The 24,709-nt window shown below is 42.8% G+C and overlaps 1 protein-coding gene across 5 annotated transcripts in view; it reads left to right on the forward strand.

Moving 5' to 3' along the window:
* Positions 1 to 1,118: 1,118 nt before the first annotated feature.
* Positions 1,119 to 24,709, forward strand: part of Snx24 (sorting nexin 24) — a 196,279-nt gene continuing 172,688 nt past the window's right edge. For 2 of the 5 annotated variants that reach the window (XM_013075756.3, XM_087180517.1), the window contains exon 1: positions 1,119 to 1,266. In XM_013075756.3, coding sequence (XP_012931210.1) covers positions 1,207 to 1,266 — 60 coding nt within the window. In that variant the 5' untranslated portion in view covers positions 1,119 to 1,206. The remainder of the gene's footprint in view (positions 1,267 to 24,709) is intronic. The other 3 variants (XM_004854482.3, XM_013075757.3, XM_087180516.1) reach the window with 3 other exon arrangements.

Genomic DNA, 24,709 nt, shown 5'->3' on the forward strand with positions numbered 1-24,709 from the left:
TGGGTTTTATCTTTTCAAGTCTGACAATATTTTGAAATATATCAACATTATTTCCTAATGTTTATCTTTACATTTCCGGGATAAACCTTCCTTAGTCATGATGTTAGTCTTATGTAAATATTAAATGTGTTATACATTCTGCTGAGATTTTTAGCTTAAAAATTCCAATAAGTTGGTATTTAAAGCAGTTTATTTGTTAAAGTATACATCTACCCAATATTAGATAAATGTAATACTTTTGGTACCCACATTGCAGCAAAATTGTATTATTCTGTATATGGAAATTGTTCACTTGTATTAGCAGATGCTAGCTGTTCGGTGTTTTATATATGTATTTGCCATACAGGCCACAGAGGCGTTACATTCCACCAGGAGGTGAGCCCGCAGAAGGAGAGGTGGCCCAGTCCCAGGGCGCACGGAGCTGCTCGCGTGCAGGCGCCGCCTAGGGCAGAGGTCCTCAGATAGGCTGAGGTAGAGGGCTTTGGGGGTCACCCCAGGTAAGTCCTTAGTGCAGGAAGCTGGGCTAGTCTCCTCACTGACCTAGGGTCCCATCCCAACTTCATTGTGCCCGGATGAATGTCCCAGCCATCACAGGCAAACTGAGGCTCTGCTTTTCCCTCAGCCCTGAAAGCCGGCGGCCGGTCACCCCCACCCGTGCTCCCGGGCTGGTTGAGGTCACTTCTCAGGGACCCAGAGTCCCCTCCAAATGTCTCTTCTGCTCCACGCCCTCCACGGAGACACTTTCCAGGCTGCAGAGCCTTGGTCCAAAGGCACGGTGCCCTGCCCCTCCAGAATCCTCACGGAGTAGAAAGCTCCTTCCTCAGAGGGCACTCTCCCGGGGCGGGAGACCAATGCTGCGCCCTCCGGGATGCGGCCTCGCCGAGAAGGGGGCGGAGAGAGTCCGGGAAAGTTAGGAGGTGCCCCGCTGTTAATACCAGTCGAGAGTAAAAACGAAAATTCAACCAATCCAAACAAAATTTTAAAAAACGAACACTGTTCTTCGCCCTTTCAATCGGCTGGGGGAGGCGTCTTGCAAACTGCAGCAATCGCGTCCTTGGAGCCTGGGGGTCGGGGCTGGGGGTGTGGGGCGCCCCGCGGACCCGGCCTCCAGGCCCCGCCTCCTCCGGCCCAGCTGATCTCTGACGCCCGCCCTCCCGCAGGCCGCAGCGGCGCGGCCGGGCCGGCTCCGCTCCCGACGCGCGGGCCATGGAGGTCTTCATCCCGTCCTTCCGCCACGAGGAGAGCGATCTGGAGCGCGGGTACACGGTAGGCGCCGCCCCCCGGCAGCCCGCGCCCCCGCCCCGGCCGGGGCGCCCGCTGTCGCCCTGGAAACGCCGCCCCTCCCGCCTTCCCCGGGCCCCGAGTCCCCGCCGCCGCCTGGGCCGCGCCGCCCGCGGAATGGACCGGCCGCCGGCTGTGTCCAGACCGAGGCAGCTCCCGGCAGCCCGCCGCTCCGAGCTCTGTGCGCTGGCCCAGGTGGACAGCGTGTTACCGTAAAAGATCACCCTTGTAGCTGATTAGCCGGAGTGAACTCGTCTGTGGATCTTAGACGGTTTCCCAAGTTTCGTGCCCTCTCTTCCCCGCTCTGAGATGCACTCGGCATCCCTGGGCACCTCCTCCGGGACCTGATCTGAGTCAGGGGCAGAGCCTCGGTGACTCGGTCAGCAGTGGGCGCTGGGTGGACCAGGAGGGACTTTAGGCATCCATATCCACGCCACCCTCGCTAGTGCGGAAACGCCTCAGGTGGAGTAGATGGAAAGAGTAATTGTCAGAGAACAGACAGGATTCTGCTTACTCATTTCACCTGCCAATAAACCTAGCTTTCTCTCTTCCTGCTCAATATTTGTACTTATTTCTTTTATTTGTGCTATTGTATCGGCCAGGGCCTCCCTCAAAATGTCAGAGTGATAATGATAAAGTAACTGACACTGTCCCGATGCCTCCTCAGATGATGTTGAATAGGATATTTGCTGTGGGGTTAGGGTAGTTAGTCACTGTCAAGTTGAAGATGAGACCTGCCATTTCTAGTCTAAGAATTAGGAATAGGTGTATTTTATATATGTATTTTCAGGCTCTCATGAGATATATTAGAGGTATTTGGGGTTGAAGAAAGATTGCAGAGAGCAACCTGAAAAAATTGTTATTTTTTTGTACAACAGATTCATTCACTGGCTAGGTTCCAGTACATTGATTTGATATTTTAACCCTTCACCCCTTCTCTAAATATTATTGGTATTTGGTGACAGTCTTTTTAAGGCATTGTGTTTTTTTGTTTTGTTGAGTCAGGGTTTCATTATGTAGCTCAAGCTGGCCTCAAACTCACAGAGATCATCCTGCCTCAGCCTTCGGAGTGCTGGTATCACAAGTGTGCACCGCCACCCCTGCCAGGCATTGTGTTTTCACAGTGAAAATTGAATCACTCTCACAAAGGAAGACTTGGAATTTAAGACAGTGATTGGGGAAAAAACATCCAGGCTGTATGTGGGTTTTTAGCATTCTGTAGCCTGCTGGGCCCAAGTGTCCCGAATACTTCAGGTACTTTCCAAGGTGAGGAAAACTGCAGTGAGAGGAAGCTGTGCTATAACTATAGAAGACTGTCCCAGGGTGTGAGTATTTGGTTAAATATCCTGTGTTTTCTGAAAGAAAGGAAGGAAGGAAGGGAGGGAGGGAGGGAGAAAGAAAAGAGAAGAGAAGAGAAGAGAAAAATAACTTGAACCCTTTCGAAGCTATTTCCTTGGAATTTCATCTAAGACTCCAAACTACAACTGTATTCCTTCATTTTTCCAGGTCTCCCACCTTTTCCCTCAGCGGCCTCAATGAGGTCATGTTTCCTGGGCATTCATTTAGGGTTTGAAGATCAGCAGATGATGTTTTAGGGCCTTGGTCTTCAGAGAAAAGATGAAGTTGGCTTCAGGGTTCCAAGCTAAAAGTTACCCACCTGTAAAAATGAGCACTTTTAAATAGATCAAAGTGAAGGCTCATTGCCCATTTATTTTTCTTTTATTAGGGGACCTGTATCTCACTTCCCAACATTTTCAGCTACATATTTATTACTTAGTGGTCATGTTTGTGTTTGAAATTTTAAAAACGTCATGGTGGATGCTAACATGTTCAGGGGCTAGTGTAAAGTAGAAGGGATGGTTCCTCCTCCCTGCTAAAGATCCCACACCTCCAGAGAAAGCAATAATGTGTGTGTATGCTCTGAAAACACACTTCTATGTATGACCAGGCATGTTCCAAACTGCAGGTTGTGAATTAAACTGATTTGGAAGAACTCTTTTTTGGGGTAAACTTTGTACAAGAGTTTGAAGATTGCTTATATGATGCATTTGTGTGATCTTTAAAAATTTACTTTAAAAATTGTAACTCATTTAGACTGGGAGTCAAACTGTTAATATATTTTTGAAGTAATTTTTTCCTTTATGAGTTTGTGAAGCAGCTGATAGGTATTTTTTTTTTTTAGTAACTGATTTTATAATTGTACAGCTATGATTCATTCAACAAATATTAACTAAGTGCTTGTTACAGGACTGCTCTAGGTGCCGGGAACAAAGTGGTGAATTTTATTTTGGGTTAAAACCAGAATTAAAACAGTATAATCTCAATTTCTTAAATAGGAAGCCAGTAAAACCCTGTAACAAATTCAGGGACTGGAAGCTTAAAGTAGAAACAAAATTCAGTGACTGGAAGCTTAAAGTATAAATGAAATGGTTTCTCTCTTCTGTTGGTAGTCCTGTGCTTCCAGAGAAAAAGTATGAGGATGTGTTCTTAGAGAACTTTTTCTCTATGCTGTAAAACATATTTATTTTTTCTTTCTAAAGAATAAATTACCAAATTTGCTACAACTTTTATTACCTAAGTTGTGAACATCTTTCAGTTGGCAGAGCCTCTTCCATGATAACAGTATACCATAGTTTGTTTAGCTAGAGACCTATTAATGGCCCTTGATACTTGTTAATTTTTAGCAACTGTAGCTGATGTTAAAATAAAACCTCATTTTACTTGCAATTTGATAGCAACTACTGGCGTTTTCTTTAAAAGTGGTACTTCCAGACCTTTTAGTTTTTTGTGGGCTGGATGTGGTGGGGCACACCTGTAATCCCAGCACTATGGTAGCCTAAGGCAGGAAGATTGCAAGTTTGAGCCTAGCCTTGGGCAATTTGGAGAGTCAGTGAGACCCTGTTTAAAAAAAAAAAAAAAAAGTCTAGAGATCCAGTTCAATGAGGAGGCTCTGGGTTTAAACCCAGTATTGGGGAAAAAAAAGTTTTCAGATATTACTCAATTATTATTCAAAAAGGGCACACAAATTTATGCTCAGTGTACAAAGTAATTTACCATTAAAGTTGTGAACTTTTGCCCTTTAAACATTTAAGATTTTAGTGTGGGTCTGCTCTGTTTTGGGTAGGGGATTACGAAGGGGAAGGGTGCTGCTACTGCCCTCAGAGTTCTCAGCCAGTCCTGGAGTGGCTTGGAGCCACAGGGGAAGAGAAAAGAGGAAATATCTGCTGAGCCCAGTCTGGGGCTGAGGGGAGAGGAGTTGGTCCTGCTCTGCTGAGTAGAGCACTTGGGCTGGGGGCAGGGTGTTTAGGAATGCTGGCTTTGATTAGTGTTTTGCTAGGATCATGAATTTTAGAAAGAGGAAATGCAGGGCAAAAAAAATCATCTCTGAACAAAAGTATTTAAAGCTCCTAGATATGCCAAAATAAAATAGCAACTTCTAAATCAGTTTGGTTTATAAAGAAGTAGGAGAAGATACTGTAGTAAAATGCAGATAAACTCCAGTGTTGCTTCTGGGGAAGATTATCCTGTGTCTTCCCCTCTATAGAGGCTTGCTTGTTTCAAGTCTGTTTCACTGTGGAAAGGTGTCTGTCTCTATTGCTGCATGGTACATGACCTGTCCTGGAGTAAAGATTCAGTACGCATCAGTTCAATGCATAATGAATGCTGAATTCTCTAGTAGAAGACCAGAAGAGCACACCTCTTGAGGCATGAAGGGGCTTGGTAGGTTAGGCTGGGGCTGGGTGCAGACTGGATTTTCAAGTAGGTACAGTACCTGCAGTTGTGAAAGTGATTGCTGAAAGGAGTGAAAGGAGACTAGGTTGGGAGTGCAGGGGTGAGCTGAGGCAGCCATAGGCATTCATTGCAGAGGTTTAAGGAAGGAAGTAACACAATGGTGTTTCATTTATTTAGACGGATGACTATCTCAGTCATTCTGTACTACTGTGAAAAATACCATAAACTGGGTAGTTTATAATTAATATAAATTGATTTCTCCCAGTTCTAGAGGTTGGAAAGTACAAGATCTAGGTGCCAGCAGATCCCTTACCTGTTGAGGCCTATTTCCTGCTTCATAAAAGAAGCCTTCTGTGTTCTTGAGGTGGAAGAGACAAAGAGCTTCCTGGGCCGCAACCCCCCCGCAACGGGAATTGAACTCAGGACCTTGCTCTTGCCAGGCAGGCATGGTGCCACTGAGCTAAATCCTTGCCCCTTCCTTGGGCTATTTTTAAAAGAATGCTGGTTCCATTTACCAGAGCTCCACACTCATCTCCTAATGCTGTCAGCTTGGAGTTGGGTATGTCAACATTCCGACCTGAAGGAGACCAGACATTCAGATCACAGCAGTGACCTTGGGTCCTCCATTATTTGCAGGATACTTACAGATGTCCAGGTGGGGAGAGTGAACGTGGAAATAAGGGATAGCAGTGCCAGGAGGCTGGTGTGAAGAGAGTGGCTCCTGTGGATGGAGGCGCCAGTAGCCAAAAAGAAGAGAAGCAAGGTGCTTAGGGTGCATTCATTTGGGAACCTACTGGTTTTCGTTGACAAGTACAGCTGTTTGGTTTTCGTGTTCAGATCAGATAGAGGTCTGGGCCAAAAGGAAAGTCCTAAGGGATCATTTGTCATAGGAGATGAAAAAACAAAGTGAGGAAAGAGGGAAAGCTGAGGGTAAAATCTCAACATTTATTTGAGAAGCATAAAAACGTGATACTTCATAGGGCACTATACAAAACAAAATAGGCAGTAAAGCATACAGATTTTTGCCAAGCATAAGCATTTGGAGTATACTGGTGACATCTGCACAAGTGTAAGAGCTATGAGCAGATGAAGTATATTTGTGCAGAAAGGATCAAAAGAGAAACATAAATGCACATCACGAATGGTTGGTAATTATGAGCGCCTGGCTTTTTAACTGTGGTCATCTGAAATACCATGACAGAGCACCAGAGTCTTTTGACAAGATTGATAAAAAGCTGAGATAGGTCACCCTTGGATATGCAGTCAACTAAAGAGATCTCGAGACATTTTTTTGTCTTTTAAGAATATGGTTTAACTTTCTCTAATGTCCTTCGGAAACATCTCGCAGACAAACCTAAAATAATGCTGTACCAAACTTCTAGGTATTCATTCTACCTAACCAGGATGCAAGTATCTGGTGATGGAAAATGCACTAACTGCTATCCCAGAATTCTGCTTTCCACTTCTCTCCCACACACTACCACCACCCTTTTTTTTTCAATGGAAATTGCAGCTTTGGAGATTGTACCTTTCAACATTTAGAATTTTTTTTTTTTTGGTACTGGGGATCGAACTTGGGACCTTGTGCTTTTGAGGCAGGCAGCGGAACCACTGTGCTAAATCCCTGGCCCAACATTCAGAATTTTAATTTTTTTTTTTTTTTTTTTGAGATGGGATTTCAGGCTGGCCTTGAACTCACTATGTAGTTCAGCCTGGCTTTGAACTAACAGTGATCCTCTTGCCTCAGCCTACCAAGGGCTGGGATTATAGGTGTGCACCACCACATCGGGCAGGATTTTAATCTTTTAGGGTATGATTTTTTTCTTTGAGATAGGGTCTCGATATGTAGTCCAGGCTGGCCTTGAACTCATTGTAGTCCAGGCTGGCCTTGACCTTGCAGTGGTCCTCCTGGCTCAGCCTCCCAAGAACTGGGATTACAGGGGTACACTACCATGCCTAGCCTGGAGTTAAGATTTTCAACTCAAGGAGATTTCAAATCTTTTGGGATTTCATCATTTGGGGATTATGATTGGCACTGATTGTACTTATACAAATACATCTTTTTCTTGGGGCCTGGAATCTATGGATTGTTTACTTGATAAACACTTGGAAATGTATCATTCTGTTCAACATGTACAGCTTCATATGTACATGATCATTGTACTGTGATACATACAGGATCATTATTGTTTTAAAGTTTTAATGGATTACAATGCAAAAATTAAACAATGTAACAAACCAGCATTTACCCATTACCTCCAACTATTTAGAACTCTTACTTCGGTCAGCATTCCTCATTTTTTTTTTTAACTCTAAAGTACTTTAAAGCAACTCCAAGGCATAGTTTCACCTGCAAATATTTTACTATGAATATCTGACAGGTGAAGAATGGTTTAAACATAAGCAAAATGTAAATGTTAGTGTGAATATATACTGAAAATACTTTAATGTCCCAGTTGTTTCTAACAATAACACCAATATAAATATTGCCTTAGAATTGAACAGTGATTTACATTTTATTGTTTTTTTGGTACTGGGGATTGAACTCGGGCCCTTGTGCCTGCAAAGCAGGTGATGGAAACATTGAGCTTTACATTTTATTGTTATTGCCATTTTACAATTTTGAGAATGAGGCTGAGAAGTCAAGTGGCAGCCTGACCACCCCGGAGAGGCCAGCCCTCCTTTCTGTTTGCTTGCACACTTCTGGTGACAAAAGTTATAGACTTCTTGTTTTTTGTATACTATGGAATCCAAAGGAAGAGAGGATGTTTCCTGTTAGTAAAGTTTTTTTCTGTTTTCCCAGAAGCGCTGAGCAAATAAATCCCCTTTCACATCTCACTATCAGTCCAGTTTCTCAGTAATTCCTTTTGCCAGGGGAAGTCTGGGTACTGATTGGTTGAGGCTAGGTTTATCTGAGCCAATCAGCATGGCAAGGAAGATGAGCTGGGAATGGGATGGTCCATTCCTGCCCCTCACGCTGTGGGCACTTCTGTGGGTCTGAAGGGTATCACGAGACCACAGTGTCCACAGCAGAACCTTTTGGTCACTCATTGTAAGCACTTATGATGAAAGAGGCCTTTGTGAAACAAGGACACAGCCCCCAGAGGGCCTCATTGTGGTAAGCATAGAGCAGAAGCACACATTAAATGTTTGCTGAATGATTAAATCAAGCACATGTTAGTTAAATTCTTTACCCTGAGGACAAACAGTGCAGTTTAAAAAGTTCTTGAATATTAGCAAACTTAGAATGACTATTGTATTTATCTAAGAGTCAAAATAGGGATGGAAATGTAGCTTGGTCATTGAGTATTTAGTGTGCATGAATCCATGCTGTAATACCCAGCACAGCAAAAATAATTGGTTAGATGAAATAAATGATAAAAATAATAGAAATCAAAACAAGTACAAGAGAATTTAATTTTGAAAATATGCTTAAATTTTGGGGACACAAGTAAATTTATTTTCATTGAGCTGGACATACCTCTTCTGTTTATCTTTTTCTATAAATTTATAATTTTTTGAAATAATTTTAGATTACAGAAAAAGTTGGAAAGTTAGTATAGAGTGCATTTGTATGTTCACCCTGTAACTCCAATTGTTGGTATATTACATCACTGTAGCACTTTTGTCAAGATGGGGAAGCTAACAAGAGTTTATTGCTGTTAACTAAGCTGTAAATTTACTTGGATTTCACCAATTTTTCCATTAATCTTTTTAAATTCCAGAATCCAATCTAGAATACCACATTGTATTTTTGTATGCTTTGGTCAGATACTAAATTAGTGCTTTAAATTGTAACACACTGTCTCAAAAATGAGCCAGACATATTAATAGAGATGATTAGACTTGTACAGGTCAGATTTCATTTTGGTTATTTCAGAGGCTTCCTGGGTAGTTCTTGCCTTGTGGAAAGGGGTCATTTATGTTTCACTAGTTTATGGTGGAAAGTGCTGTGTGTGCCCCAGAAGTGAGAGGTCAGCTGGGCCTCCCGCTGTCTACATTCCAACCTCACAGCCAGCTTTTAGCCCAGAGTGAGAGTTGGGCAGACCACTTACTCTCCCAGTTCCCTGTTTTGTCCTCTGTTAAGAGGATGATACTGTAGTGCCTACCTCATGGGACCAGGTTGAAGATGAACTGAGATGAAGCTTGCAAAGTGCCAGGATGGGGTCTCTGGCTGTGTCTGTGATTTGTCCCTGCCATTTCACATAAACAACCTTCAAGTTTTTGTTTTTCTGGTACCAGGGATCAAACTCAGGACCTTGCACTTGCCTTGCAAGCGTGGTGCCACTGAGCTAAATCCCTGGCCCACCGCCTTCAAGTTTACTTACTGTTTTTTTTTTTTTTGGTACCGGGGATCGAACTTGCCTTGCTAATGAGGCAGGTGCCGGAACCACTGAGCTAAATCCCCAGCCTACTTACTTTTTTAAAAGCTCCTATTCTGGTGTGGTGGTGCACACCTGCAGTCCTGCCCCTGGGGAGGCTGAGACAGGAGCATTGCTGTGAGTTTGAGGCTAGCCTGGGCTGCATACCAAGACCATGTCAAAAAAACAAAAAACAAAACAAAAAGTAAATAAATAAATAAATAGCTCTTTGATATAAATTAATAATGTAAACAGACTCCAGGAGAAATATATATGTTATAAAAAAAACTTTTTGCAAAAACTTTGAAGTACTTCAAAAACAATAATTATATACGTAATGAACTGATATTACAGTTGTGTGTTCAACTAAGGTTCAGTTTGCTAGTCTTATTTACCATGGATGCTTTTTTCCTTCATGATCATAAAGGCTAATATATTTTCATAAATGATTAGACTATATTGTAGAGGTCAGGTGGATACCATTCCCGCCCAAACTCCTGAGGACAGAGAAGCTCTCAGGTTTATGCCTTTCATTCTCATGCTAGTTTTCCAGTACTTGTTAGATTTTTGATGGAATTCTTATTTTGCTTTGTGTATATCTTTACTGTGTTATTTTTTATTGTCTTGCTTCATCCCCTTTAAAATAAGTGTTATAAGAAATTTCAGTGTTTACAGAAGTAGAGAGAAAAAGGGCTCCTTTATGCAGGTTTCCAAATTTAAACTCACTAGACTGGGGTTAGTGTTAAACCACTTACCTCTTGTGTGCATCGCCCTGGATTCAATTCTCAGCACTCCCTGCCCTCCGCCAAAATAAATAAATAAGCCACCCAAATTATAAACTCATAGCCAATTTTGTTTCCTATACTTCCCCATACTCCTTGTCCAAACCTGTTCTTTTCATTCTGAAGAAAATATCACACCTATCTGTAAAGATTTTCAGATATTTATAGATACAAAAACCCAAGAATTCTGCTTCTTAAAACATAGCCACAGTGTCATGATCACAGTCAATTAAAAATGAACAATCATCAGTATTACAAACATCAACCCATTTTTATATATACACTTGTCATTTCTTTTCTTTTCTTTTCTTTTTTTTTTTTTTTTGGTACTGGGGATCGAACTTGGGTCTTTGTGCTTGTGCAGCAGGCGGCGAAACCACTGAGCTAAATCCCCAGCCCTATTTTTATATACACTTGTAATAAATTTGTGGTTATATTTGGTGTAGTATCATTTATACTTACTATCATTTTTATGTACTTTTTATCTTATCTTTGTCCATTTTCATGTTTGGCCTTTTTTAGTCAGGTGTTATGCTCTTGATACAACCTTAGCAGCCTTTTTTTTTTTTTTGGTACCAAGGATCGAACTCTGGACCTTGCGCTTTTGAGGCGAGCAGCGGAACCACTGAGCTGAATCCCTGGGCCAACCTTAGTAGTCTTGATAGTAAGATATTCCCAGCACCTCTTTTATATTCCCATCCCAGACCTAGAATTAGCTTTTTCTCCAAAGATCCTTGATGGCTTTTACTGAAAATGGTATTTAGAAGCCCTAAATGGCATGGGGTATATTCTGAGTTTGTGAAGGTGTCTGTATTTTCTCAGGACAACAGGAATTTTTCCCTTAGTTTCTTCATCATCAACTGTCTTTTTTTGTGTCACATGAAAAAATCTTAATTATTTAACTGCTGAGACTGATGGAATTAGAATATCACACACTTAACCATTTACTTTATCTCTCATTATATACATAAATGGGGTCAGAGACTTAGCTCAGTGGTTCTGCTGCCGGCCTCATTATATACATAAATGTCTCTTAATTATAATACCAGTACTAGTGTCAACAGCATGATAATGAAATACAGCTTCAAATTATTTCTTTTTTTTTTGGTACAGGGATCGAACTCAGAGCCTTGTGTTTATGAGGTGGCACCACTGAGCTAATCCTTGAAATTATTTTTTTAAAGCTTGATCTCAGACCTCTTCCACTAGGAGTGTACAAGTGACAGTGTTTTTTTTTTTTGGTTTTTGGGGGTTTTTGGGGGGGGGGGGTACCGGGGATCGAACTCGTGACCTTGCGCTTTCGAGGCAGGCACCGGAACCACTGAGCTAAATCCCCAGCCCAGTGACAGTGTTTTAAAATCATGTGAATTGGGCTGGGGATTTAGCTCAGTGGTTCTGCCACCTGCCTTGCAAGCGAAAGAGCCCGAGCTCGATCCCTGGTACCAAAAAAAAAGAAAAGAAATTAAAATCATGTGAATTAATTCTTCCCTGTTAATAACACCAGATGACTTCCGAACCTCGTTTTATGTTGTATTTTTAGGGATTTTTAAAAGAATTAATTTTGTCTTACCTTTGGGGAAAGTATGTACACAGCGGTGAATCAATTGTACTACCTCATTCACCTACTGCAATCCTGCTTTTGTTTATGCCCTCTACACTCCTGTTCTCTTTCTCATTGATTCTCATTTTTTGTGTTTTTGTTTTGTTTTGTTTTGGTACCGGGGATCGAACTCTGGTCTTTGCGCTTGTGCAGCAGGCGGCGAAACCACTAAGCTAAATCCCCAGCCCCTGATTCCCATGTAAAAAAAAATTATAATATGAGGCTGTTATCAGTACTCTACTGAAAATAGGGAAATTTTTTCTTCTGTGTATAGAAGACCTGTGCTAACAGGTTTATGAAATCAAAAGGTGGAATGTAAAACTAATCACTAGTGTTTCCTAGGTTAAAAAAAAAATTGTTTATCCTTCCACTTAAAACATGTATCAACAAACATTAATGTATTTGTGCTTCCACTCCTTTTCTTAAATAAACAGTAGGATACTACAACATTTCCTTTCTTGCTTTTTTTACTTAAGATATGCTGGAGATCAGTACACAGTAGTACACATGAGGGAGGCGCTGCCATTCTTTTCTGTGGCTGCATTGTTCTCCACTGCTCGGTTACAGCCAACAGATTTGCGCAAGTTGTTTTGTATTTTTGTCAGCATATCTTTAGATTCTTAGTGGTAGGTTACTGGGTCACAAGTAAATCCACATGTGATTTTGTCAGATACTATCAGTTTCCTGAGGGTTGGTGCTCTTTGCATCTCCTTATCCATTTATGAGAGCGCATTTGTCCTCATGAGTTCATGGACTTGAGCCAGTCTGATGGGTGAGCAGTCGTGTGTCAGTACAGGGTTCTTTGTAATTTCTTGAATTATGAATATTGAGCATCTTTGCATGTTTGAGAACCATTTGCTTTTCTCTTTCTGTGATAGCTTTAAAAATTAAATTTTTTACTATTTTCAATAACCTTCTTATATCTATATTAATTACTCAGATTTTATTAAACCCAGTATGCAATGAGTCACAGTGAGCCTTAACGCCCCATTAAAAGAGAAGCAGCCACTTCTTTCACTGGCCACTGAAACTGAAAATAATTCCAACCTCACACATTTGTGGGAGGTAAATTCACAAACAAGGAAAGTGGAAATCACATATTCTCATAAAAATATTTCATTTAAGTTTAAACTAGTAGAAAAGGTAGATCTTTTATCCTGTAGCTGGAATGTTTATTCATACACTGGACTAGTGGGAAAGGTGCATTTCACAAGCAGATTCCCACCATGAAGACTTCTATATCTGAACCCAGCTTTCCTTGAGATTGCTGAGGGGAGAAGGAGAGAGCACAGGGATGCAGTAGTCCTAGGGACCTACTGATGAGGCTCCACACACCAGGTCACACGTTGTTTCCAAGAATTCCAGTCATCTGTGAAGCCTAGAAGGTTCTTGAGGGCAGCGTCCTGAGCCTGCAGAGTAGACTGACAAGTTCATGCTCACTGCAGAAACCTTAGAGCTGAGCGAAACTTTGAAAATGGAAGGTTCTCCGTGGTACACTGTGCAGGTAAATAGCTCTTTGTAATCCTGAGGCTGCTGGGGGCTTTGGAGTTGTCTACTTTGGAACAATAATATTTAGAGATGAAATGTCATTAATCACATGTAAGCCATAAGGTAGCTCACTGAATCTGTGAGATACAAAGACTTGCAGAGTCACTTAATCTAAAATATGACTTGATTGCCTGCTCTGTATTCCAGGGAACATAAGAGTATATAATAAAGTAATAGAGGCTCATCTACAAAGGTGGAGGTCAGTAGCTGGTGTGAGAAAACAAGGGACTAAATAGGAACAAAGAGATGTCTGACATACATATTTGTGAATTTGTGCTTTGAAAGTAGTTGGTGAGGTAAATGCTTCTGTGTTTACAATTGGTAGTCATTGTTATGATGTGAAGGCAGGTATCATGCCTGTATTAACGCCTTTGATTTCTGGATGTTGTGCACTGATACAGTAATCATTGGGAATGAATGAATGAATGAATGAAGAGACCTCTGTTCCCCAATCTCACCTCAGTGAGATGTAAGGAAGGGAGAAATTTAGTAGGAAGTGTACTTTTCATCCCTGTGCTTTACAAGTGTAAATCCCCTGAGGCACTTCCCAGCTCATTGTTCTAGCTCAAAGACTGTACTTGTCATCTTTGGCTCTCTCTAACATTAAAAGAAAAATCTTTATTTATTTTTTTCCCCTTTCACTGAGTCAAATTATCCTACTGGGATGTGGAGGAGCATGGTTTTTGGAGGGGCATTATTAGCAGTGGAGGTGCATCATAAATTTCTAACAATTTGTAAGGACTGGGAGGCAAGTTTCAACAACTGAATTATTTGTCAAATAGAAAAATATCACCTCATAAGAACTAAAGTTAATTTTAGTTTCACTCAGCAGGTGTCTTTTTTACTATTTCCCTCTTCTAGTCTGATAAGTAAATGCAGTTAGTGACTTAAGAAAATTCTAAGAGGATTTTTACTACATCTTTATTTATTTTTTGAGACAGGGTCTCACTATGCAGTTCAGGCTGGCCTTGAACTCACTGTGTATCCCACCCAGGTTAGCCTTGAACTCACAGTAATCCTCCTGCTGATGGATCAGCAGGGAAGCCCCTATGGGAAAGTGACACTGGAACAGAGACCTGAAGGAGGTGAAGGGTTGTGCCTGAGGTGATCTGAGGAAGTTGATCCTGGCAGAGGGAAGGGATGTGAAACAGGAGTGTGCCCAGTGTGTGTTAGGGTCAGAAAGGGGCCAGTGGGGTTGGGATGGAAGAAGAGACCAGAGGGCCGTGGGAGAGGAGGTTGTAGGGGTGTGGGGTGGGGTAATGTGATGGGATGGGGAAGTCATAGCCATTAGGCCAGGTGGCACTGACATGGATGTCGCTTTTACTCTGAGAGATGTGAGCAGAAGAGTGATGTGATTCATTAAATATTTATTGATTGCCAGCCATGTGCCAGGCACGTTCTAGATGCCAAGCCCACAGTACAGAAGAAACGAGGTAGAAATCCCTGTACTCAAAGGGCTCACCCATTGGTTACATGAGTTGTGTTTTAAAAGGATCACTCTTGTTTTGGTATGGACAGTAGATTTTAGGAGGGGTGGGTTAAGTGGGAAGCTCAGTTAGGAAGCTATTTTAATAGCACAAGTAAAAAATGATGGCTTAGAATAGTTCTGTGGGTGACAAGTGATGGAAGGTGGGACTCTGGATAGATTTTGATGTTGGAGCAATAGGATCCAGTGATGGATTGGATTTTGGATGTGAGGAACAAGGATGACTCCAAGGTTTTTAACCTGAACAAGTAGAAAGAGGATGACATTGTTTATTGTAGAAGAATGTGGCTGGAGAAGAAGCAGTAGAAAAGTCAGGAGTCCCATTTTGCTTAATTTGTTGTAGACTGAATTTTGTTTTTGGTACCAGGAATCAAACTCAGGACCTTGCACTTTCAAGGCAGGTGGCGGAACCACTGAACTAAATCCCCAGCCTTGATTTGAAATGTTTCATCAAATACCTTGATACCCTGGTGGCCCAGTGATGTTGACACGTGGAATTCCCCATCTTATGTCTACTTCTTGTGGACAGCAACCAAAGGAAATCCTTAATTTTATTTAATCTCTGTTTTAGTTACTTGGGGGCTAGATACGTCCCTGGGCCCTTCCTCTCTGGCATTCTTAGCCTCTTCTGCTTCCTGGCTGCTGTAAACTAAACATCTTTGCTCTGCTGTGCCTGGAGCCAGTCAGCCAAGGGTAGAATCCCCTGAGACAGAGCCAAATTAAACCTCCTCAGGTTGTGGGTGTCAGGTATTGTGTCTCAGCAATGAAAAAGCTAACTAATACACGTGTGTGCAACCAAAACTATATTAACCTGCTCCCCAGAACACAAGGTAGAGTCCTTGCGTGATGTTTACACCTACTCTTGATGTTCTGTAACCTAAGTATTGTGGTAAGAGCTGGGGATTTAGCTCCGTGGTTGCGCTGCCTGCCTAAGTATTGTGGTGGAAAGTTAACAATGAATAGTCTACAGTGATATAAAACCAGTATATTTTATATTACTTGATAAGGGGGTAGGATAGAGAAGAAAATAAGATATTTACTTAATATATGTACCAACAAACATATTCAAAACAAAATAGGGAGGAAATACTCATGACAGTTACAGATTTCATTTCCGTAACTACAGTGGTCTCATGGTTGGAGCTGATTCTTAGAACTACTACCTTCTTTCACTACTATTCTGTATTCCCTTTGTCTTTAGCAAGCACCTTGGCTGGCCATGTTTCTTTATGCAGTGGGGTGACCCAGACCTTCATTCTCAGAGTCTGGGCCATCAGTAGTCCTGCCTGAATTGGATTGCTGTAGATTTTCATTGACTTTAATCACAGAGCATGGTAATACTGATATAGGGGGAAGAGATATAACTCCCAAACCTGCTAGATATCTGAAATGCGAGTTCATGTTCTCTAAAATCAAAGAATGAATTCTAGAAACAATGGAGGTTAAGAGTAGGAAAATTTTATTGGGAGAAAGAAAGCTTCTGCCTAGGAGAGACAGAAGGGGGACCGGAAAGTGAGTTGCCCACTCACCCCACTTTTCAAAGATGTTTTATACAGCAAAGCCATGTGGTGAGGCGGGTACAAAGTGGGACAAAACTATAAGACCCAATGGAAATTTACAAGGTGGGCATGAGGTGAGAAAAAAACCATGACCAACCAATAAGATTACAAGTAATGTTGATTAAATGGGGGTTAAATGGGGGTCAAATGGGGGAGAAGTAGCAAATTTACAAGGATTTTCAGTAAGGGTGGGGGTCAGGGATATTTCCTGGAGAGGCTGGGTTAAGACTTTGATCCCCCATCCAGGTGATTGATACCTATTTAGAATTATCAATCACTGCTATTTATCCCCAGAGGAAGCACAAGAGTGTGTAATTTCTCTCCTTTTACAATTCTGGCCTTCAGTGAGTGTGTCTTCACTGTCCTCCACGTTGGCTCCTCCTGGGCTGGCCCTGTCTGCCTACAAGATATCTAATTAAGTTACCTATCTGGAATAAAACTATGCCACCTCTTTGTAATCAGGATCCATCACCACCAGCCAGCACCGTCATTCCCTTCCTTGTTTTGTGATTGAAGTTAAGTGGCCAGGTAGCAGCAGCCATAGCTGGGATCAGCTCAATGAGATCACTTTGTCCCCTAGTAGAACTACAAGGAGACAATTGGTCAGAGCATCTCTTTGGAACTATGACTTTTCAGCCACAGAGCATAAAGAAGACATGGGGATAAGAAGCAAAAATTTCATTAGTGGGTCTCTGATGGTAATAATTGTGAGTGGTGCCACTCCCATTTCTACTCACTGACTTCTGAACCTGTGAATCCGGCTCTGGAAGAGGCAATACTGTATATTGGATGCTGAGACTCTTCCCCATCCCTGCAAGGTGTTGCTACCTCTTTAGCATTGTACCTGAGCCCACAAAAGGCCATTTCACCATTGTGTCAAGTCAGCTGCTTTATAATGTTGGAAAGTATAGTAAATCCAATGAATTCTGTCAGCACAGACCCATTGCAACTCTTCATTTGCTATGAAATGTATTCTTTGGTCAGAAGCAATGCTACATGTAATGCTATGTGAGTAGATAAGGTGTTTTTTACTAATGGTAGTCTTGGTAGAAGCGTTGTGTCCAGTGTCTATTCCAGAGAGGACAAAATGTTGCCCTTTCCAGGATGGAAGTGGTTTATTGTAATCTCTTCACCTCCATGGAGCTGGCAGATCAGAATGGTCCTCTGGGGGCTCAGTGTGAGTCAGGCTGGTTTGAAGAGTGTAAGCCAGTTCATAGCCTCCATCCTTGACAGCAGGACCTCTTTGTCGGAGGTCCACTAGGGAGTGATAGAGGTGAGGCGGGTAAGGGGGTGACTGGTGTCTACAAATCAGGTCATCCTACCCCCACGGTTATTAAAATCCTTCTTTCATTCACAAGGGACACAAATATCTTTGTATCCATTACTCATTCAAGTCTGTCCATATATATTACCCCTAATTACTTTCTCCTTTTTCTTTATGGTTTTTTGTTTGTTTTTTGAGAAGGGGCCTTAAACTCATGATTCTCTGGCCTCAGCTCCCCAAAGAGCTGGGACCACAGGTCCACATCACTGCTCCTAACTCTCATTTTCCTCCTCCTCCTCTTCTTCCTCTTCCTCCTCCTCCTCACTTCCTCCTCCTCTTCTTTCTCCCTCTCCATCTCCCTCTCTTTCTCCCCTTCTCCCTGCCTCCCTCCCTCTTACCCTCCCTCTCCCTCTCTCTTCTCTCATTTTGCTCCTTCCCTGTTCTGTCTCCATTACCCATTCCTTCATCTTTCTCGCACAGGGAATTGAATCCAGAGCCTACGCACTGAGCTACATCTCCGGTCCTTTTATTTAAAAATTTTTATTGTTTTTAGACAACATCTAGCTAAATCTGTAAGTTGCCCAGCTTGGGCTTAAACTTGAGATACTCCTGCCTCAGCCTTCCAAAATGCTGGGATTACAAGAAGGGGCCAGCATGCCCAGCTCATTCCCTTTCTTTATCACTTTTCCAATCATATTTCTTCTGAGTTTGTGACTGTCCAGGGAAACTATTGGCCACAGCTTCTGAGCTGATGTATAAGCCCATTCTGGTCCTGTCTCTCTCCAGGTAAAGTGCACAGCTAGGTAGAATGCCTGAGGGTCTGCCCACTGACAAGTCTTTCATAGCTGCCCTGGCGAAAGTCTAGTGCTGTAGTGTTCATTTTGCAGTGGTACCTGCGTAAGTGCAGAACCGTTATCTGTACATAGCCAGGCCCAAGTCACCTGGGACTTCCTGTGAAGCTAGAAGAGAGAAGCTGGTGTAAAAGGCATAGAAACACTGGGCATTTGGACTTCTTCTTCGTGCAACTTGTGCTCTTCAGGCCTTCTTGGGCTGATCTTGTCCACACTACTGCCATCCAACCATGGTGGGCTGCTGTGCATGCCCACTGCATGGCCTCAGGGGTCAGATGTGCAGCCTAGGTCACATGGAGACTGACCAGCCCCTGGTAAGCACTCAGTCTCTGCAGTCCCAGCAGCATCCCTACTTGCCATGGACATTTGAGCACAGCTTAGCGGAGGAGCCCCTTGCTTGGCAGGCTGATCTGTGCAGAGCCTTAACTTACTCTGGACCCCACCGGAAGTCACAGCTCTTCTGGTAGCTTGGTACATAGGCTGGAGTAACACCCAAATGGGAATACATTGCCTCTGAAATGTGAAGAGGCTCACCCACGTTACAGAGAGCTCTCTGCCTCAGTCTACAGATCTAGACGTAAGTCTCACCCAAATTCACCCTCACAGGAACACTCGGAATGTCTGAGCAAATCTCTCGGCATGCCATGCCCCTATCAAGTTGACATAAAATTAACCAATATGGCCACTTCTAAAAGGAAATTATACTCTTCACTCATAAATAAACATTGTAATATTTTTCTGCCTTTTTTTGTTCAGGTGAACATAACACGAGAAAGCAGATGTTTATACTTTATTATGTGATATTTTAAGCTGTGTCCTGTCTTTTCTTCATTTGGAAAGTATTTTTCTCAGATACAGACCTATGGAATGTTTTCATCCCAGTTTTTAAAATGTGATTATAGTGCAAAGTCTATTTTCCTTGTGTATCATCAGTAAGCAGTTAGAACCCATTGTCAGTAAAAATTGATGACTACAGCTTCCAAACTATTGAGCCTGTGCTAATAAATGCAACAGTTGTTCATAATTTGGTGGTAAATGACCTTTAAATGCAACCATTTATGGAAGCTGTCCTTGGGGAACAATTTAACTTCCAAATGACATGAGTACTTGTTATCATTTAAATATGCTTCCTTTTGTCAATAACAGAATAACAAATACTGGTTAGATTTCTGGTGTTGATTCAGATACCAGGAAACCTGCTGAATAAATTAGTGTACATTTGATTTATATTGACCAAAATTTTTTACATTGCTGTGTTACAGGTCAAGGTGACATGCATTTAAATGCATCGAGGAGGAGAGATCATGCTTGACTGACATGAATGCTTACACTGTTTTTAATTAACTTTTAAATATTATCTTACATTCTTTCTCAAGCACCAATTATTAGGAGCAGGATTGAAATTAACTTAGGACAGTAGTGGTGACCTTATTTTAAAAGTCAATAATCTTGATCTTTCCCATAAAAATTAGTGGAGTATATTATTGCTTTATTTATCTCATAATTTATATGGAAATCAGAGCTGCTTTTTCCACCAGATTCCGAATTCATTGTGGCTTTTCTATTGATAGTTTTACAGAAATAATATGAGTTAGCACTGGAAAAAGCAAAGTAGAGGACAAAGTCTTACCTACTAGAGGGAGTACTTTATCAAGCAAATACATTTTCTCAGTGCTCTGAGCTTTTTCATTGATGCTGCTGTATGGAGGTCGAAGGAGGATTGTTTGCAGGCAGAGGATGTGGATTAATTTTGTCAGCCACTCATTAGTATTCTGAAGTAGTAGGTTTTTTAAGGAAGCTTTAATCAACACCTGATTTACCTTTTGAGAGTATCTTCACAATGAATGCTGCTTCTTTTGCATCTAAATATTGATGGATAAGAATCTTTTTGTTTTCATGTAAACCCCATGGAAGGATGTTTGCATAATTCAAAAGTTTAGAATGGAAATGTACAATGGTTTTTATTCTTTTCAACCTTAAAGATTTTTGTCCTTAGGGCCGGGAATTTAGCTCAGTGGTGCTGGTATCGCCGCCTGCCTTGCAAGTGTAAGGTCCCAAGTTCAATCCCAGGTGCCAAAAAGAAAAAAAAAAATCTGTCCTTAAACAAAAGCATGCTGGGCTTGGGATTTAGCTCAGTGGCACCGCACCTGCCTTGCAAGCCCAAGGTCCTGAGTTTGATCCCCAGTACTGAAAAAAAAAAAATAAATAAATAAATAAAACCAAACGCAAGCAACAAAAACCCCCAAAAAGTATGCTTTGAAATTCAGGGTAATCTGAGCTTGGCACTTGAGGGGGTTCCTGTAATTAGAGGGCAGTGCAGGCTCCTCTGCTTCCGAACTTTTCAGATGTAAACACAGCGAGGACCGCTCTGGCTGCCCTGTAAGGACAGCGGTTTGGCAGTGCTGTTCATTGCCAGCTGTGCTGCCCTCGGCTGCAGCTTCCTGCCTAGGTTCAACATGTCCGAAGCACCATTAACCTCACATTGTCCAGAGTGGTGAAAGAAGGGACAGTGCTGAAAGTGCTAACAGTAGAGAGAAGGAAGGGGAGTAGTAAAACTGAAAGTGGTGGGGAATATCAGATGTTGCCTGTGCTGCTCCTGGGGTGAGTCAGGGTCAGGAGTGACTGAGAGGGAGCGCACCTGTCTCCTAAGTGCAGGGTGGGGGATGTTGCTGAAAATGGAGACTTCAAGCATTGGGCACCAGCTTCAGGTGCCTGACGCCAGGGAGAAACTGCGGAGTTTGAGAAGAAGGCTCCTTGCCATGGGACTTCTGCTGGCAGATGTGCATGGGACTCTAGCACACAGGGTCAAGGTTCCAGAAGCACAGCCAGCAGCGGAGCCTGCAGGCCCAGTGTCACCAGGGAGCGTACAGTCTGCTGTGCTTGGGTCCCCCCAAGAGCATCTTAAGATTCCAGGCTTTGGACTGAACGTCAGGGTTTTGTTTTTCTTCTGTGCTGGGTGTCAAACCCAGGGCTGTGCACGTGCTCAGCAAGTGCTTTGCCCCTGAGCAGTAACCCCGCCAGAGTCAGACTGTTTAACCAGGTCCCTGGGCCATGTGGAGTTAAAGAGGAGAACAGCTGCACTAAGATGGCGAGGATGCTGTGAAGATCCTTACTGTGGGTCACTTGCCTCAACATGATTGTGTGTGTGTGTGTGGCTGACCCAGCACCTTCACACTGAGCTACATCCCCCGTCCCCCTATTTATTTCTTGAGACAAGGTCTTGATAAGTGACCAAGTTGCCCAGGCTGGGTTTAAAAAACTTTCCATCCTCCTGCCTCAGCCTCTTGAGTGCTGGGATTACAGGTGTACACCACGAGCCCAGCCTGTTTTGAAAAAAATGTCCTATAAGAGTATATAGTTTGTATGAAGGAGAATCGTCAGCTGTTTAAAAAAGCTGTAAAGGACCAGTCATATCCTGATTCAGCAAAACTTCTCTGACCTCAGCCTGTTTGAGGAACCTCTAAGAAATGTCACTGGTAAGGGCCAGAGCTGGAGGGACATGGGTGCACATTCTAGCCTGGCAACTCACTTGGGAGGTGACCTTGCTCAGTCTCACTGCCAGAAAGTGTGGGGCTCAGCTTCGTCAGAATAGAGACCAGATAGAAGAACCAGGCACACAGTAAGAACTGCTCTGAGGGGAACTTTGTTATCTCTGATGTATCTTATTAAATTTTTGCCAGATAGGGTTAAGATATCATCATATATTTTACCTTGTTTGAAACTTTTTTCTTAGCTTTAAATAATTTCATATTTAATTCACGCCTTAAATTACTTTCTTAGAAGCTATATTGATATAGGGGGAAGAGATGTAACTCCCAAACCTACTAGATATCCGAAAGGCGAGTTCGTGTTCTCTAAAAGCAAAGAATGAAGTCTAGGAACAACAGAGGTTAAGAGTAGGAAAAATTTCTTGGCAGAAAGAAAGCTTCTGCCTAGGAGAGACAGAAGAGGGACCGGAAAGTGGGTTGCCCGCCCACCCCACTTTTCAAAGATGTTTTATACAGCACAGCCATGTGGTGAGGCAGGTACAAAGTGGGACAAAACTGTTAAGACCCAATGGAAATTTACAAGGTGGGCATGAGGTGAGACAAAACCATGACCAACCAATAAGATTACAAGTACAGTCACCCAGGTAATATTGATTAAATGGGGATCAAATTGGGGAGCAAGTCACGTAGCAAGTATACAAGGATTTTTCATTAAGGGTGCGCATCAGGGATATTTCCTAGAAAGTCTGGGTTAAGACCTTGGCCCCCCACCCAGGTGATCAATATGTATTTAGAATATCAGTCACTGCTATTCATCCTACATGGGGTGGTGGTTTCTCTTTTACAATTTTGGCCTTCAGTGAATGTGTCTTCACTGTCCTCCATGTTGGCACCTTGACTCTCCTCCCTGTTAGCTCCTTCACTGTCCTCCCTGTTGGCTCCTTGATTGTCCTCCATGTTGGCTCCTCGTGGGCTGGCCCTGTCTAACTGCCTACAAGATATCTAATTAATTTACCTATCTGCAATAATATCACAATATCCTCTTAGTATTTCCAAGTTAAAGAATGACATTTGAGCTGTCCCAGTCATTTCCTATGTAAGAACAAATGAAGAGGGGGATTCTGAGGTTAAATAACTGACGGCTAACAGCAGCCGCTTACTATCACAGAATACCTCAATGGAAGTCCAGCTTCTTTGCTTTAAGCTTCTAACAGGACTTGCTCTCAGGTAAAACTGTACATTTATTGGTTTTCTACTATTCCTGGTTATAAGAAAGGCCGGTCCTAAATGAAAAAGTGTCCTGGAGCTGGGCTTTAGTCTGGCAGGAGGATGGGGTGGTCCCCACCCAGATGCATTCCTGCGTGCTATGTTATGCACAGAGTAGAACTTTAGACTCCTGACTCACCAGTGTTTAGGCTCAGCCAGCGTCTGTGGAAGCCAGTTTTAGTGAGTGTCTTTGTAGCCTGGAGTTTGTTTGTGAAGCTGTTTTTGCAGCGTCAGTGAGGGTTTGCTCCTTCAGTGAGTCCTGGCTTAGGCAGGTTATGTGAAACTCATCCTTCTGTAGTTCCTCGAACTCTCGGTGCCTGAGTAGGGGTTAGCAGCCTGTTTAACTGGGAGTTTAGCTCAGAGTTACTTGATTTGGTGGGTACAGGTAGGGCCTGGCAGGGAGGACTTGCTGAAGGCCAGGCAGTGGCCATGTGTGCTGGCAGCAGCTGGGGCTGGGTGAAGGCACAGAAATGGGGCGTGCGGCACAGTGAATGAACCTTGGTATTTACTTAGATTCATTTACTCAACCAGGGGGTCTTGAAGTATAGTAGACACTCCACTGAGCTATTCGGATTGCTCTCTTATTCAGTAGTTTTCTTCCCAGGCCTCTCAAGAAATACCAGAAGTCTTTCTTAAGGGAGTCTTCCTGTTTATGAAACAGTAGTATGTAGTTTAATCAGTGAATCCTTTATCCTTAGAGCTGAACATGTAAATACAGTTATGTTGGCAAGCTTAAATGTGAGCAAACCGTTAACCTCCATTTCCTCATCTTTACAGTGGTTAACAATAGCACCTGGCCACACGGTCACTGCCAGGTTCAAGGGAAATGAAGCCTGTGTTTGCTGTTATCAGGCCATCTGTCCTGCCAGCCTTGGCTCAGCCCCTGCCCTGGAGCCCAAGTGCTGAAGTCCAGTCAAGGAACCTATGTGAATGACAAAACGGGGTTTCTATACATCAGGAACGGGGCTGGAGTGTTCAGTAGGAGAGGGTGTTCAAGTAGAGAGAAAGATTGGTGTGTAACCTTGGGTGCCGATGGATGTACAGTGTGTTTCACTTGTTCTGATACTGGGTCATGCAGCATTAGAGCCAGTACTTAGGAGTGAGGAAGAAGCCAGGGTAGGGTTCATTCTGTAAACTTGATCTTTTTGGGAGGAGGTTCTATGAGAAGGGAAATAGCAGCACAGTTTAAGAATGAGATCCAGGCCGGGGATTTAGCTCAGTGGTTTCACCGCCTGCTGCCCAAGCGCAAGGACCCAAGTTCGATCCCCGGTACCAAAAAAAAAAAAAAGAATGAGATCCAGCTGGGGAGCCTCCAGCCCTGGTCCTTCTTAGGAGTGTGCTGAATGGTAGCCCACCTGCTTCACTTCAATGCTTGTAGCCTTGGCCGGCTGTTTGGAGGTAACTATAGTGGCTCCTCAGAACTTGTCATCAGTTGGCTCCAGGAGGCACAGTGAGCACCAGAAACGATGAGTACCAAACAGGTTGTTTTGG

The sequence above is a fragment of the Heterocephalus glaber genome, unplaced genomic scaffold (genome assembly GCF_053883595.1).
Source record: "Heterocephalus glaber isolate CG9 unplaced genomic scaffold, H.glaber_assembly_v1.0 deba00001463, whole genome shotgun sequence".
Classification (NCBI taxonomy): domain Eukaryota; kingdom Metazoa; phylum Chordata; class Mammalia; order Rodentia; family Bathyergidae; genus Heterocephalus; species Heterocephalus glaber.